The 16,025-nt window shown below is 33.6% G+C and overlaps 3 protein-coding genes across 4 annotated transcripts; 1 reads left to right on the top strand and 2 right to left on the bottom strand.

Annotated features, from left to right (window-relative positions):
• Window positions 1–2,245: 2,245 nt before the first annotated feature.
• Window positions 2,246–6,061, bottom strand: LOC18612078 (fatty acyl-CoA reductase 2, chloroplastic-like). The gene is made up of 9 exons (XM_018117174.2): window positions 5,929–6,061; window positions 5,551–5,654; window positions 5,196–5,395; window positions 4,990–5,090; window positions 4,705–4,900; window positions 4,419–4,580; window positions 4,211–4,292; window positions 3,726–4,129; window positions 2,246–2,560 (listed from the first exon to the last, which is right to left on the bottom strand). The coding sequence occupies exons 1-9, from the start codon at window positions 6,014–6,016 to the stop codon at window positions 2,371–2,373; spliced, it is 1,527 nt and encodes a 508-aa protein (XP_017972663.2). The 5' UTR covers window positions 6,017–6,061; the 3' UTR covers window positions 2,246–2,370.
• A 4,683-nt stretch (window positions 6,062–10,744) lies between these two features.
• LOC18612077 (uncharacterized) lies at window positions 10,745–12,064 on the top strand. Its single transcript, XM_007048673.3, has 3 exons — window positions 10,745–11,093; window positions 11,257–11,358; window positions 11,763–12,064. The coding sequence occupies exons 1-3, from the start codon at window positions 10,833–10,835 to the stop codon at window positions 11,841–11,843; spliced, it is 444 nt and encodes a 147-aa protein (XP_007048735.3). The 5' UTR covers window positions 10,745–10,832; the 3' UTR covers window positions 11,844–12,064.
• A 1,419-nt stretch (window positions 12,065–13,483) lies between these two features.
• RPL16A (ribosomal protein large subunit 16A) lies at window positions 13,484–15,783 on the bottom strand. Of its 2 annotated transcripts, none has more exons than XM_007048671.3 (5): window positions 15,649–15,783; window positions 15,433–15,540; window positions 15,310–15,352; window positions 14,635–14,830; window positions 13,484–13,904 (listed from the first exon to the last, which is right to left on the bottom strand). In XM_007048671.3, exons 1-5 carry the CDS (start codon window positions 15,649–15,651, stop codon window positions 13,706–13,708), a joined length of 549 nt encoding a protein of 182 aa, XP_007048733.1. In that variant the 5' UTR covers window positions 15,652–15,783; the 3' UTR covers window positions 13,484–13,705. The 2 variants fall into 2 exon arrangements, with proteins under 2 accessions (XP_007048733.1, XP_007048734.1); XM_007048672.3 differs by having other exon boundaries at window positions 15,657–15,706.
• Between the last annotated feature and the right edge of the window lie 242 nt (window positions 15,784–16,025).

The following is a 16,025-nucleotide window of genomic DNA, read 5'->3' as shown; positions in this document are numbered from 1 at the left end:
TATGTATTCACCCTTGGTGGGTGTGCTATAACTTGGAAATCAGCCAAGCAAACAATAATTGCTAAATCTACAATAGAGTCTAAATTTGTAGCTTTAGAGTTGGCTGACACTAAGGCGGAGTGGTTAAAAAACCTCTTAGTTAATATTCCATTGAGAATGAAACCAACACCTTCTGTGTCTATGCATTATGATTGTCAAGTAGCAATAACCATTGCAAAAAATAAAACTTTCAATGGTAAGAATAGACTGATTTGTTTGAGACATGATGTAGTAAAGCAGTTGCTTAAAGATGGAATTATGTCCATTAATTATGTGAAGGCACAAAAAGAAGTGAGTATTTTAAATAACAAATCCATTATGGACTTGTTGCAAGGAACGAAAAATAAGTGGGCTCGCACGAACATGAGATCCAGCCAAGCTTCGAGAAAATTCAAATTCCCCCCTGCATGTGAGTATACATGTGGATTAGGCCTAAGTGAACTTTTTGTACCTTGGTTTTATTTTTTTCTCAACTTTCTCAACCTTGGACTCATTCTAATTGAATCAATCTCAAACTCCACTTTTTGGCTGAGTTAAACTCCCTTAATTTGGTGTAACGTTCACTTCAACTTAACTTTGAATCCCTTGATTTAGTGCAACATTCACTTTCTTCTCAGCCTATAATACAAACTCCTTACCTCAATCACAACATACACCAACAATTCTCTCATCTCCTCTAAATCTCTTTTGCATATTTTCTCTGCTTTCCTTACTTTCCTACTGGGTTTTTTTTTCTTTAGAAAAGTCTTTCTGCTGTTCCTGTTATCCTTTACTAGTTTGTGCAAATTAATAAAGAAGGGTCTGTTGAATCTTGGATGATAATCGCTACAGTCCTTTTGCACCAAGTTACATACTCCGAAGAAGTGAAAATTATCTTTAAAGACAGTGAAATCACGTCTCAAATTTCTTTCTATCTTTACTCGCTTTATTTTTTTTATTTGTTTATCAGATTTTACAACACCTGATACATGATGTTAGAAAGAGCAACGAATAATTGAGTGCATCTGGTTGATGATATTCCTACTTTGAATAGTAATTTGAGATCTATTGCTGATAATTGATATGTGGGAATCTGTACTTTTATGTCCATCTAAAACCTTGAGCTTAAGTCGAGGGAGTTGGACAGTGGCTGCCTGATGTTAGTGATCAATATGCATTACTATTAAACATATAGGTTACGTTTGGTATGTAATTAGGAATATGATTGCTGTGAATGTGATTATTGGGTATGTGATTGCTAGGAATGTAATTGATGTGTTTGGTATAATATGGGAAAGTGATGATTGTAAGGACAGTGATTGCTAGAGGAATTACATTGTAGAGTTTGATTTGAAAGTACTTTATTGAGAATATAGTGTAAATTTACAAAATTATCTTTATGTATGAAAATATAAAGTTGAATAAATTTATATTTTTTTTATATAAAATTTTAACTTTTTAACTTTATCCTTAAAATAACAAATAATACTATGATAAAAATAACACAATATTTTAATATTAATTATTTAAATATTAAAATATAAAATTACTAAATATTAAACTTGAAGGGGGTATATTTGTCCAATTGATTCTCTTGACTTTCCCTCTTCCATGGAAAAGTCACTTTCCCTCCAACCAAGAGAGAATCACATTCCTTTTGGTCTTGCAATGTCATTACATTGTAAAAATACCACACCAAATGTGATTATGATTACATCCAATTAAAATTCTTGCAAAGTGCTTAACTTCCTCAATACCAAACGGGACCATATTATCTTAATTTAATAGTTTAAGCAATGTAATATTGACTTCCGCGATGCACGGGATAGAAGACTACAGCATTTTGTTCACTTGTTGGGGAGGATTTTACTTACCTTGGAACTACACAAATCCCGATTGGATTGATGTCCGAAAAGAGGCAGTATGCTGCTAACAGTAGTAACGTGTTGGAGCGTTGTGGCATTATAGAGGTATGTAACCGTGTGAGAGGACTTTAGCATAGCACCATTTCTACTCATGTAAGTTGACATATTAACTTAGTACCAGGTTACCCATGTCAGCAGATCATGTACATTTTTTGTCTCAAAGAATTCGTTGCTGTTCTTCCTCTTGACATCTGAATCTCTGATATTGTTTATAGGGTTTTCTTATATTTGATGAATAGGAAAGATAGAAACATGTATATATGAAGTATTGATCAAATGTAAAGCTAGAAAAATGTCTTTTGTATTTGTTGACATAGGAAAAATAGAAACATATGAAGTATCAAATGTAAAGCAAGAATATCATTATGGAACTACTGACTGGAATTTCAAATGATAGCTTCATCGATGTCGTCTTACATGGATTGGGTTAAGAATTTTCATCTCTTCTGTTGAAACAAAGGTTGTGGGGTTCCTTCATGACATGTCTTCTTAAACCTGGAATATGAATGTTTAAGAAGTAATGCTCCCAGTCTACGCTCTGTACATCAAACCCAAAGTTCTCTCTCTCCTCCATAGACATATCTCTGATTAATTTAATAGTGTTCCCGCTGTCAAACCTTGTTAAATAAGAAAGAGAGATAAAAATTAAATATTTAAAAAGAAGAGAAAGTAAGTGAAATTAAATGGAGCTCTTTAGTCTCCAAGGATTTAGTTTAAATTAATCAGTAACAGAGTAAGTTCATAGGCAATTATTATTGTTACATGAATTGGTTCATGCGGCCAAATTACTCATTCATGTTGGGTCTTAAATTTTAACTTATGAATTGGTTCATATCATATATCAACAATTTATTCCTCCAAAAAAATTTTAATGATTTTGATTTGATTTGATATTTTAATTTTAATTTTATTTCGTTGATTGTTACTCTTTTTTCGAAGCAATTTCGTTGATTGTTATTATTAGTAATTCATATAAATTACGGTTATAATTTACAAAGTCAATCATATCTAATATTTACTAAAAGTGAAAAATAAAGTTTAATATGTTTAAGAGTAGGTTTAGAATTAACTTTGTTATTAACTATTTTTGTACTTTATGGATTATTTTTTGTTTTTAAAGTAATTTTTTCACCTATTTTAAATTTCTTATTTTGTTTCTATATATTGGAAAGAATGAATAATAAAGGACAAAATAATAATGAAATATATTATGTATTATGTATAATTGTGAAAATTGAATTTACTTATACTAATAAAAATTTTATCTTTTACTTTTTTTTAATCCCCAAAAGATCTTGAAATAAATCAAAATTATAAAAAAGTTAGAAATACAAGGGTGAAAAAAGAGAGAGGATATTTTATATTTTTATAATCTTTTCCAGTTACTTATAAACTAATAGTTAATATTATATTTATTATTTTTAACTAATTTAATATTTAAAAGAGAAAAATAAAGTTCAAGTCATTTCAGATTAATTGTTTGGATCATGTTTGCATTGATTAGATTCCAAATAGACTGATTGAGGTTGTTGATTTTTTGTAATCATATTGACTCGAACCAGATATTTATATTCATATTATTAACTTTAATAACTCTTAACTATCATATCAATAAAATTTTGAAAAAAAAAATGTTACTCAAGGTAGGTATATTCCTAAAAATCAGAGCAAAATCTTGCATGAGAAGACGTCCAAAGAAGCTAGTATATGCAATTAATGCCAAAAGCAGCATAGTGAATATGAGAATATGCGTATGTGTGTTTTGGATTGGGGTTATCTTACCATCCTCTATACAGCATGAAAGGCTCATATAGCTTAGCAAGGTGAATGTACAGCTTGATTTTCCTGCATTCAGTTTCTTGCCTGCGACGTAGCTTCGGGTCTGAAGAAGCTGCAGCCCCTTTCAGCTCATTTTGTCCTACTGTACTTTCACCCCAAATGTAAGAGGAGAAAATGTCTGCTGATCTGAACAACTTGATGTCTGAAGTGCCGGTAGTGTTCGGCCCTTTCAAGTCCTTTACAGGAAAACAATTGAAATGGTCACTTGAAGACTTTAAAATTGTATGAAAATCCACTGGATTTGCAACCGATGAAGTGACATGGTAGACAGTTAGTCCTGGTTTTCCAGCAAGTCCTTGCTTTGCCATGGCTGCCATTGAGGCATTCACAACCATGTCTACAGGAACCTACATGAGACACAGCCCGTAGCCGTGAGTGCAGCCAATGTGGAATAATCAAACAGAAACCAAAACAAGTTAGATTCTTACGACATCCATCACTGTCTCAGGGTCCCCGACGAAGCCTGTGAGATGACCTTTCGCGTGACCAATTATAATTGGGTCTAGCATCCTATATAGCATATATATATATATATATATATATTTCAATTTCCACGTCGTAAAGTTTGAGCAATAACTAGTTATTAGGTGATGAAGTAAATGAATGAAGTTTTTAATATGGTACTCATGTAGCTACCTGCTGCCCTCTATCCATCCAGGGAAAGGCTCCCTGAAGGTGCTCTCAATAATGCTAGGACGGATGATGACAACCGGAATATCCCCTCTCGTGCTGTTTACAAGCATTTCACCCATGGCCTTGGTGAAAGAATATGTATTTTGCCACCCATACGCTCTTGCCCTGTGATGATTGATTCGTATTCAACACAATTCCAAATAAGATTGTATTAATTTTTCAAGCATGAACCAACTAACGTTATATATGTTGGGTAAATGCGTCAAGGGACATTGAAGAATATAATTACCTCTCCATGCCCAGCTCTTTCATCTTCCAGTTGCAGGCTATTTCAGTGCCAGAGAAAGATCTCTTCAAGTTCAAAGCCAGCTTTATTTCAGCCTCGATATCCAGCACTGGAATGCTTTCTTCTGCTTCTGCTACGCTCTGACCCTCACATAAAGGCCTCTCCAAGATTATCCCTTCCCTTTTTCCATGGACATATGCTGTAGAAGCAAGCTCGGTGAATTCAATTGCGCTGCATGGCTTTTCTTACTTGAATGAAAATTTTAGTTTAAATTGTTGGCTCTCATACCAGTTGAGAAATGCAAGAAAAGACTTAATTTCTTGCACTTCTTTGCAAAGCCTAGGAGGCGATGAGGTCCCATGGTGTTTGTGCTGAGTGTAGCATCATACCTATATACTTGAATTGCTTGAAACTTGAATAGTATACGTAATTGCGAAACGATTAAAATCTATATATATCAATGAAATGCTCAAATATATATAAAATTAAAGAACCTATCATCAAATGTTGTATTGGCTGCTGAATTCACAATTATATCAACTTCACTGGCAATCTCACTAGCCATATCAGCATCCATACCAAGATCAGGTTCATTGACATTCCCAACAACTGGAACAAGCTTACTCTCCATGAAAGTTTTATAGGAAGTTCCATGCACTTGTTCTAGAGACTTGAAAAGTTCTGTGTACATGATCTGAAACAGATGAAAGGATTCGAGGTGGCGTTACACTCTGAGAATTTTAACTCAATTAAGTATATACGTAAGACTATGAGCATGAGTCAAATTACATCCACCGAAACACATTAAACTACTACTCCATATATATAAAAAGGTATTTAGAAATATACTTGGTCGTGCAATCTCTTCGTAGCTGCTTCTTTATCTTTTGCCTTAATCAATAGAAATATCTTCCCAACATTAGGCACTGCTCGCAGCATCTTCTCAACGAAAACTGCAATTGTGAGTAACGAAACATGCAGGCATCAATGTTAGACGCACGCCCTGCTCTAGCTAGCCACATAATACATGGTAAAATTCCGGTTTTTTATTTATATTTTAGAAATAGGATGTCAAGTTCATTTATATAATGGAAATAGCAGAGTGCAGATGAAATATGTTTGTTGTTGAGACTAATGTATGATGCCCAATATATATATTGTAGTAGCTTTTGGCCTAGGGAAAAATATTTCAACTATATTTAACATATCCAGAAAAAGATAAAACACCTTTGCCTACAAACCCTGTTGCACCGGTGATGAAATAGTTCTTTCCCTGAAGGAAATCAACAATCCCGAGACCATCAGAGGATTCCATTCGAGGCACGGTGGTGGAGTTGGTGGTTGTTGAAATGGCATCATCATGATCTACATTCTTCCCAGCAGCCCTGATTGCCAAAGCAGACTTGATATTCCTGCTGTTTTGGCTACTGCTGATGAACAAAGGAGATATATGGGTTTTGGGGTGTAAGCTGTTGGCAACGATGCAGCCACTAGGTATTGCAGGGGTACAATGGATCAACAAGAAACTTTGGAAGGAATACATGATGATGAGGAACTAATTCCTTTTAAAGAGCTGAGAGGTTTCAACTTCTCCGCAGCAACATTTATTCAAAACAGGGGAAATCAAGGTACTTGCTGGTGGTAGTAGCCATAGTTACGGGCTTTTATATATATTGTTCTTCGACATTAAAATTCATAAAATTATATATTATAAAATTCATTCTTGTCTGATTCCAATTTGGGGATTGGGACTGCCGAATTTACTTCTAACTTTTTGAGCAATTTCACAACTGCATTTGTTTGCAATAAATTACTGCATCTTTTTTCGATGCTGGTTTCTAACCTAAGTACTTTACCTAATTTGGTGGACAGTTTCACACGTTGAATTAAGGCTAAGTTTCCAGTACTGCTTTAGACTTAATGCTTATTAACGCGTTAGGTTCTAGATTAGAAGTGATCTTTCCCATTTTGGTAGTTGAATTTGTTGGATCTTTAACGTGCTTCTTTCCTTACATTTCTTTATGTTCTTCATGGAGTGGAAACTAGTTAATTGTGCCTTTTGATACCTCCAAGTGGAAGATAAGTGATTGGGCAAAACCACAAGAGGAACGAATATATAGGAGGAAAAGCTAAGACATGACTTATAATTTCCAATCGAAAATATGGTGGTGCATAAAATTGAATGGTATTGACTCAAAAGAGAAAAAAAAATCTCCTGGTTTTATTGTATCTGAACAGTCAAAAATAAAGGTGAGCAGGTATAGTAATTCTTGAATATGTGAAATTCTTATAATTTTAATATGAATTACGCTAGCTGTCATAAAAATTAGAGAGTGATCCTAGCTTAGATATGGCAATGACAATCTGGATAACCTTTTTTTCCTTCATGTTTATAGGTAGGGTAATACCTAATAACTCTTCTGATAAACACTTGATAATGTTATTTTCAGATTTGGTGTCACAAAGATTTGGTTTTAAATAAGAAAAACATTGGAATACTGTCCATGTTTGCTGAGAGTGGTCTGCATTACGCAATGATGCAATGTGCTGAAGCATCATCATATGTTTTTTGTGATTGCAGCATGGGCGAATTGAATTTTTTGGAATATTACTCTGACGAAAATTCCTAAAATGTTTGGTAATTTCAAAAATGAAAGTGAATGGAGATTTCATTGCTTGTGATATCATTATTACAAATGCATATGATATTTACAAATCTATGTTTAGTGACCCTGATTCAGAGATGAGGGAGTTTGTTCAATTCTTTAATCAACATCTAAATAACAACTGATCGTAGTCTAAGCAATCATAATTGGCTATCATGTGGTGATTGTCGATGATTCTTGGAGAATAGCATTCTGTATAGCTTTACTTCTGATATAAGAAATCGATGGTTAATGTTGATTTATGGTGTTTGTTCGAAACTTATTAAGATTAGATATACAGGTTTTTGAAGGGTTTTATCTACACGTGATATGTTGATGTTCTAGTTACTAAAATATGCTGCCCTCATGAAGTTGCTTGATATGCTTCATGTGACATGTTGATATGCCTTAGGCACCAAATGCAAGTGGCACCTTTGACCCGTAATGCAGGGCACTTGTCATTACAATAGAGATGGGGCACCAACGGAGCAGGAGATTTCCATTCTGTGTCTAAGCATGTATTAACATTCTCCTTTATAAAAAAGCACGTTATTTGATTATTAACACTATTAAAGATCTTTCCCAAATCATCACGACTCCTTGGCAGAGATAAGAACATGAGAATCACGGAATTGGCTCCTCTCTATCTGGATCCAATACATTTGTTTAAGTTTCCCAACCCCCATGCCAAAATCATGAGGATAATTTATTTGGCTTCATTTCCTAATTAAACTTTGAATCCATGGAAGGGTAACATATTTTCTCTTAACTTTTCATTATGTATAGCATTATAAGGTTTAATGGAAGTAATCGAAGGGTGGATGCCAATAAGTAATAACACTCTTCTTGCTCTACACTAGTCCTTTTAAACCGTTTGCTATTAAACTTTTTTTTTTTAATGCTGGAATAAACTCTCAGGGCCAGCACCCTTTTGCTATTAAACTTGAACTTGTTTTGCTTTTACAAAGCTGACCATGGAACCAAAATTGTTATAATACAATACATTTTGTAGGTAATTTAATGAAGATCAATTATTGTAACTTTCATGTGTAATTATAGAAACGATGTCTTAGAAAACACAATTTTAGATCATTAGGAGACATAATGTAGGTCTTTAAAAGAGACAATGTAATTAGGGTATATATATATATATATATATATATATATACACATCAATTATTGGTCCAAGAAAAGTAAAAGAAGAAAAAAAATAAAGGAAAAAACACCATGAGTAATATAACTATCCAAATATCAAATCTTATCAAGCTTCCGGGAAAATGTAAACATCAAATCTTAACTAAGGCTGTGAACAAAATAACAACTAACAATTATATTGTCCATCTATGCCATGGTAATTGTACAAGTTTCTTATGTCCAAATCGATCTTTTATGTAATGAGAGTCTCCAGTTGACAAGATTATAAACTTGTAATGACATATCAATTGTGAGATTAATAAAATCGCTTTTCAAAAAAAAAAAGTTATACTGTCGATCAAATGGGAAAGCTTTCAAGGGATACCATCATATATATTTCAAACTATATATAAAGCAAACAATTAATTTCTGATAATATGAAAACTATATTCTCGATAAAAGGTCAGGATGCAGATACAGGATCAAGAAGGAGAAGAAAATTAAAAAGTTTAAAAACAAAGAAATTAGGATCAGTGATGAAAGGGAAGTCCAGATATAGCCTAAACCAAGTGGGTGTTGTCATTGATTTGAGAGTCAGACTCAGGCATGCGTACCAATCGAGGGAGTATATTGACCTACTTAAATAAACTATCAAGGTGATCAGATAATTAAGATAAATTCATCAGTGACTTTGCTTCAAAATACAACAAAAAGTTGATACACAGAAACAGTGAGAGACAGGGAAGCTTATTAGCTTCCTCCAATGGTATAAAGAAGTCGAGGCCATCAAAGGTACAATACACACTACTGTGTGAATATAACCTTGGATAGATTAATTAAATTAGACTATTTAGACTTTGTGGGTGCTCATTCTTTTTTTTTTTTTTTTTATTTCATGCATGTGAGAGGATTTTCCTTTTAATTTTTTTATTTTTAAAAAAATGGGGGAGGGTTAATTAAATGCTACTCAATATAAAAGTTCAAGAATGAAATTTCATAAAATAATGGATAATATCCAATGTGATCAACAATCAAATTAACTACTGCATAGTTGACTAAGATTATTGTACTTGGGCGTTCATATAAAAATATAAGCATTATACTTATAAAATATATTCATTATTTTATATTAAATTCCCTCCTGCAATTTATAAAATATAGACATTAGTATAGGACAAATTTTGAATTGATCCATTGAAAATTAAAATGAGAGTTAATATAAAAAAAATTGGGAATCAATAAATAGTTAGTGAAAATAGAATCATATATATAGTTAGTGAAAGAAACTGAAGCCCAAAAATACCTTTTACCCACTAAAAGGCCTAAAGCCCATATTTCGATTTCTTTTCTTTTGGTTTTTCCTTTCTTTTCTCCTCCCTTTTCTTTGGTTTCATGAGTAAGAATTAGGAACTAATGAGCTTTTTCAAATCATGATTTTCTTTTAAATGGGGCAATTAAAATTTTGGTTTTGAAGCAATGAAGTAATTGAATTATACTTACTTTGTCCCATATTTATTGTCTTTATTTGATTTTTATGATATTCTTTTAGAAAAAAATCTTTCACTTTGATATATTTTTATTGGAATTTGACCAAAAATATAAAAAATGATTAAAAATAAAATTGAAATATAAAAAAAATAAAAGTGTTAAGTATTAAAAAAAGAGTACATAATTTTAATATATCCAAAACAGGAAAATAAAACAAAAGAGTAAGGGTGTAAAGAAATCAAGTTACTGGTGAGGTACTCAAGGCCCTGCTAGGTGAATACTCGAGTTAGACTTGTTCACTGCAGAGTAATAATTCGAGTCAAATTTAATTTTTGTGATACTTTACTAAATATCAAATTAGAGTATCAACTTAAATAGGGTTTTAAACACTTTACTTAAGTTAATAATAATCAATGGGACATGTTGAGTCGAATAATTAAATTATTTTTTAAATCGATGAAACACCCAAAAAAAAAAAGAACCAACTTGATTGATCCAACTGAGCCCCAACACGGCACTTTCTCGACTCAATTTGACTCGACTATACATTGACGAAGGAGCATTTGAATTTTTTGGGGACTATAATATTTGAAGGTACAATGATTTTGTCAAAAGAGCTGTAAATTGCAGTGGTAAAAATGATAATAAACTATGGTGAAATTCATGTGATTATGTCAAAAAAAAACACGTGTACTTTCTAGTAAATGAATAGTTCACTTGAATCAAACGGCACTTTTCCCTCCCATTTATGTGGCGCGTGACTATTCACAGTCTCATTTAAAGACAAGACTCGATGACAATCAGGAAACCGAACACGACTCCTGTCCCAAACCAAGAAATATCCACCGATTGCGCCAGGATACGATGTCGGACCCACGCGCCGCTTCCAACGACGGCGATTATGACTCCGGTGATAGTATGGATGCTGCCGTGGCTAAAACCGCTGGCTTCGTAGTCTTTTCAGGGATCGCTATGAGCATCCTCAAAACCCTAAACCCTTTCAACAAAGACAGGAATGCAACTCCACTGCCTCAACAGCCTGTCGCTGAGTCAACTCAGTCTTCTCTGACTCAGCCGATACGAGATTCCCCGCCTCCTCCTCCCCCAGAACCCATTATCACCGAGGTATTTAATAACTCACTTTACTCACTCACTCACTCATATCCCATTTCAGAAAAATCGTTTCTTCCTTTAATTTTTTTTAATGATTTTGTATGAGGGACTTTGATATATGCATATTTATGTGATTTTGTTATACTTTTTAATCTGTGTGGTGTTTTTATTGTAGAAAGCAAGTAGTAATACGGAGCAAAGAGTGCCAGAATACTCGGGAAATGTAATAGAGATTGTGAAAGGAGATACTCTTTGGGGTCTCTCCAGAAAATATGGGGTATGGATTTTCTTTATCCGCGTCTGGAATTTGTTGATGAACTATCAATTTGAATTGCTGTTGAGCCTTCTGAATGCCACGATCAACATTTACTTTAAATTCTTATCACCGTTTCAAGCAGTTTTTCTACTCCAAAAGTTAGCTTTAGGGCTAAAGCATAAAAATTGAATCTCCATAATTGAACTTTTGAAGAAAGCTATAATGAGAAGCTGAGAAACAACTTTTTGTTGGAAATTTTATAGATACAAAAAGATGGTTTTAGTTATTTGGCATAATTCCAAATACAATAGAACTTTTTTAAATACAAAAAGTTCTATTTGAACAACACCTTTTTGTGTAGTTCCAGCCACGCCAAACAAAATTTAAGATTTATCTGCGATTTTGATTTTATGATGTGGTTTCAGCTGTCCATAGATGCAATCAAAGAGGCTAATGGGCTTACAGGGGATACCATCTACGCTGGCAAGAAACTCATTATCCCATGATGTTGTTTCTATCTCTTCGTATCTGTTTTTCAGTTTTTCTCTTCTAAATTGGTTGTTAGACATGTAATTTTGCAAAAAAGCTAGTGAAGAGTATCTGTCCTGTAGTTTGTGATTTCAACATGAGCAGATGGAGACCTTACATCAGAATTGAGAATGCTGTTGTGCGCTGTTCACAGTACTATTTTAAAATTGTCTATTTAATTGCATTTGTTTTGTTTTCATTCTACATGTTTAGGGTCTGACTTCTTTGTAAGGTTGTTCCTTGGCTGTAATTCTTTTATGCTTTGCAATTTATGTACAATCAAATGCGGCTCTGTAGAGAAGCAGATTGAGAGTGGTTCTGGTACAATAAGGATTGTGTAGAGAAAGAGTTGAGAGTATTGGGAGGCCTATAACTCTTCAATCATAGGCATGTTCTGGTTTGTTTGGGAACTAGATTGCTTTTTCCACCAATTTGGAGAAGATGTTATGGTTATTAGGGGTGATAATTTCCAAGCCAAAAATAAGAAGATAGCTGTGCTAACTTGTTATAGTGTTGTAGAATATTCACATAATTTTGTAACAAGAATAATAAGCTACTTAATACTTCTGGTCAACTGGCCCTAACACTGTAACAGAGCTCAGCTAAGTGTGTATACATACCTATTGTTACATGCTGAAGTTAGAAATGTTATAGTGACATCTTGATAGCTTTACTTCATGTAATGACAATTGCTAGCTTGCTTCTCCAGCTCTAGTTTCTTGAATTCACAGCAAATTGTATGAATTGAAATATTGATAGGTCACAATTCTCCGAACAAACACTATTATTACATTAACATACTCTTCCATACGAGCATCATTTTTTCTTTAGGTATGGTCACTGGTTATGATTGTTGGAGTACATATGCATACTCATTTTAAGTAAGTGTAGCAGAGCTGTAATGCATGTGCAAAGTGCCTCAAATTTGGCACAGATTGATGGCTCTTGGTTCTGGTGAAAAGAAGGAAAAAAACCTCCTTTCTCTACCTTTATTTGGGCAATAAGTGAACAGATTATGCTTTATGTGAGGTTCTTATAATATGCAAGTGACAAAATTAGTGTATGCAGACATTGTTTATTACTTAGCAGTATTTCTAACATTCTTAGCAATACTGTATCAACAACTAATGATCTGTCATAACATCTTTTACGAGGGACATGGTTGTTTCTGTTGTGTTTGGGATATATGTGGTGATGTGGATTGCAAGGTCATGGTGCCAGTTTCGTCCATGAAAATATATTGAGTAGTTTCTTATTGCAAACCGGTCTTATTCGTCAGTGGATAAATGACTGTCAAAGCAATATGAAACTAAGCATGCTTCCCGCACAAAGGGGGATCAATGTGGCTCAATGTGAAACCAATTAAATTTGCACCATCCAATACAATATTACAAGTAAATTTTAAACTTAAACGTGGATGTAAAAATATAACAATCCAATATACAATTGTGATTTGTGATGGAAACGCAACACTCTAAGTTCTGATTGTAAGCCAATAAGTTGTTCCATCATTCTTTTTGTCAATTGCCCAGTTCCCACAACCGAAAACTCAACCGAAGTGGTACCTTTTCATTTTAAATAATGCAGAGCCTTGTAATTATGCACTAGAGATGCAAAATTGTGAATATTCAAATCTTTTAACATAAAACACTCAAAACATAGGTGCATCTGGGTAAATAAACCAATTGAGATAAGTGAAATTAAAACTTTAGTCCACAAAGACAGAAACCAAAGCTTTGCCAAAACTTGATAAATAAGAAGATTAATTGATTCTGGTCTACAGAAATATCAACCTAGGTGTGCAAAAACTTCATCTGGTTCTATCGCTCTTTGTATGGGCTTAAGAACCTATATTCTGGGACTTGTTGAGGATCACACCTTCATATTTGACCTGGAACCACTTCATAGCATCCTCCTTGGTAACCCTGTGCTGAATCCCAACACGGGACTTGCACCTACGGCGACGACCCACACGATAGCCGGCACGCTCCAGAACAACATAGAAGTCCATACCATAAATACCGGTGGATGGGTCATATCTGGAAAGTCAACGTTGTTAAATAATAATTCAATGCATATAGAAGAACCAATAATAATAATAATAGAAATAATAAGATATATACCGAATCACACTAGTAGCAATAAATGTTATTATCAAAGCATGGATATAGCTGATTTGTAAACCTCTAACAAATATAAAATATATCTGAACTCCAGAAACACTTAAAGATACCATTTACAATAGCCAATTGGCAAATAGAGATAATAAATTAAGCTAAACAAATTCTAAAGACAGGGCTAGGGTTACAAACACATTAGCTATAACATGAACAAGTTTGTCAACCGTAAAGCAAAATTTCATTTTATAAATAAACACACTACAAATAGCTTCCTAAAATAAAACAACTCACAACTTCATCCTAGAACCACGCACATTGGCATCATAAAAGAAAGTACCAGACACTAGACACCAATCAAGTCTAGAGACAATTACCATTTACCAAAACAAATATAAAAGCATGCTAAGCCAGCAAAAAAGAGACAAGAGGCTAGCTTTACAAGCTTTAACTTTCAAGAAATTTAATATCAGAGATTCCCACAAGTTGTTTATGTAGCATAAATTAGAAGTTAGTGAACTATTACATATGCCCAAAATGTGTAATTACACTAACTCCATGTGCCCAATGACAAGTTGAAATGATAAAAGCAACACAATCCTGTTCCCCCCAAACAAACAATGAATTTTTAAAGGGATGGAACAGAGCTTACTTAATTCCCAGATCAATATGCTCCTGAATACCAAATCCAAAGCAACCAGTATCGCTAAAGTTCCTTCGCAACAGCTCATATTCCTTAACCTTCAACCCACTCTCCAAAAGTTGCATCGCCTTCTCTCCCCTAACAGTGACATAGCACGCAATCTTCTCATTACGTCTAATTCCAAAGGACCGGACAGTGTACCTGGCTGTTGGAATTAGGTTGCAGAAAATTAAGTATAATACAGAACAAATATGCAAGAAAGCTACAACTCATTAAAAAAAAATGCAAATTGCTCCTCAATTAGGAAGAATAAAATAGCCACTGACTGCCCTTTTGATACTTGCACATGCACTTTCCATTGATTAGAATTCTAAGCGGCCTTATTTAAGTAATCACTCAGGTTTTGGCTCACATATAATCTCAAATTCCTATAAAAACAATGGCCATAAAAATAAAATAAAATAAAAACTAATAGCAATAAAAAGAAGAAGCTTTCATATTCCACGTTTGTCAAAACAAACGAAAAAGTTTTTTCATCCACACTTTAGTCATATCAATTTGAAAAACAAAAATTCAACTACAGAGGCTGTCGACAATTATGTTCAATTTAAATCAAAAAAAAATATCGTTCTACTTCTGAAACCTCATAAATTAAGATACCAGTAATAAATAATATACTATTACCTTTTGAGAAAACGGGTGTTTGGCCGCTGAGTTGCTCCAACACCTGCACGTTAAGGAAAGATTCAATATAAGGAGAGAGAGAAAAATGAGGGCTGTATAGAATTTGGGTGAGGATAGCAGTACCTTGGCAGCCCTGGTGAGACGATCTCCACTTTCACCGACGGAGATGTTAAGGACAAGCTTCTGTACCTTGATTTCCCTCATTGGGTTCGATAGTTTCTGCTCCGACGCCTGCTCTCATTTCGTCGTTAAAAGTTAAAAAAAAAAAGGGAAATGAAAAACGTAAGCAGTATAAAAACAAAAAAATTTAATAGAAAAGAGTGAAAGAAAGAGAAAGACCATTTAACTTTTTAGGACTGATGCTGAAGCTGAGTCCGCCGCCTGGGAATGAAAATGGAGGGTAAAGCAAAACAGCTTTCAACTAACCCTAAATATGGCACGACAGAGTTATACTAGGGTTTAGACAAATCTGGTTTCTTAAATGACCATAATACCCCTCATATTTTTTCTCTTTATTTACAAGTGCTTATGCTTGTGATATGGTACTAATAACAATCTAAATTTTTTTTAAAACGGAAATTTTTATTAGTTTCTAACCATTCTTGAAAAACACACTCCCAATAAGTCATTGAACATCATAGAGTTGATTTTTGGAGATGGTACATCATAAAAATAAAAGCTATTATCTAAATTAAAACCTATATTGGTCATACCAT

Source organism: Theobroma cacao, chromosome 1 (assembly GCF_053813885.1).
Source record: "Theobroma cacao isolate CCN51 chromosome 1, ASM5381388v1, whole genome shotgun sequence".
Lineage (NCBI taxonomy): Eukaryota > Viridiplantae > Streptophyta > Magnoliopsida > Malvales > Malvaceae > Theobroma > Theobroma cacao.
This window is presented reverse-complemented; position numbering and strand designations above follow the sequence as displayed.

Excerpts from the sequence above, each read along its gene's own strand:
- LOC18612078 (XM_018117174.2), bottom strand. The coding sequence starts at position 6,016 with ATGGAATCCTCTGATGGTCTCGGGATTGTTGATTTCCTTCAGGGAAAG. Across the intron at positions 5,396-5,550 it reads CGAAGAGATTGCACGACCAA|ATCATGTACACAGAACTTTT; the intron begins GTATATTTCTAA and ends CATCTGTTTCAG. Across the intron at positions 4,581-4,704 it reads AAAGAGCTGGGCATGGAGAG|GGCAAGAGCGTATGGGTGGC; the intron begins GTAATTATATTC and ends CAATCATCACAG.
- LOC18612077 (XM_007048673.3), top strand. The coding sequence starts at position 10,833 with ATGTCGGACCCACGCGCCGCTTCCAACGACGGCGATTATGACTCCGGT. Across the intron at positions 11,094-11,256 it reads CAGAACCCATTATCACCGAG|AAAGCAAGTAGTAATACGGA; the intron begins GTATTTAATAAC and ends TTTTTATTGTAG. Across the intron at positions 11,359-11,762 it reads GTCTCTCCAGAAAATATGGG|CTGTCCATAGATGCAATCAA; the intron begins GTATGGATTTTC and ends ATGTGGTTTCAG.
- RPL16A (XM_007048671.3), bottom strand. Across the intron at positions 15,353-15,432 it reads GTCTCACCAGGGCTGCCAAG|GTGTTGGAGCAACTCAGCGG; the intron begins GTACTGCTATCC and ends CTTAACGTGCAG. Across the intron at positions 14,831-15,309 it reads AACACCCGTTTTCTCAAAAG|CCAGGTACACTGTCCGGTCC; the intron begins GTAATAGTATAT and ends TAATTCCAACAG.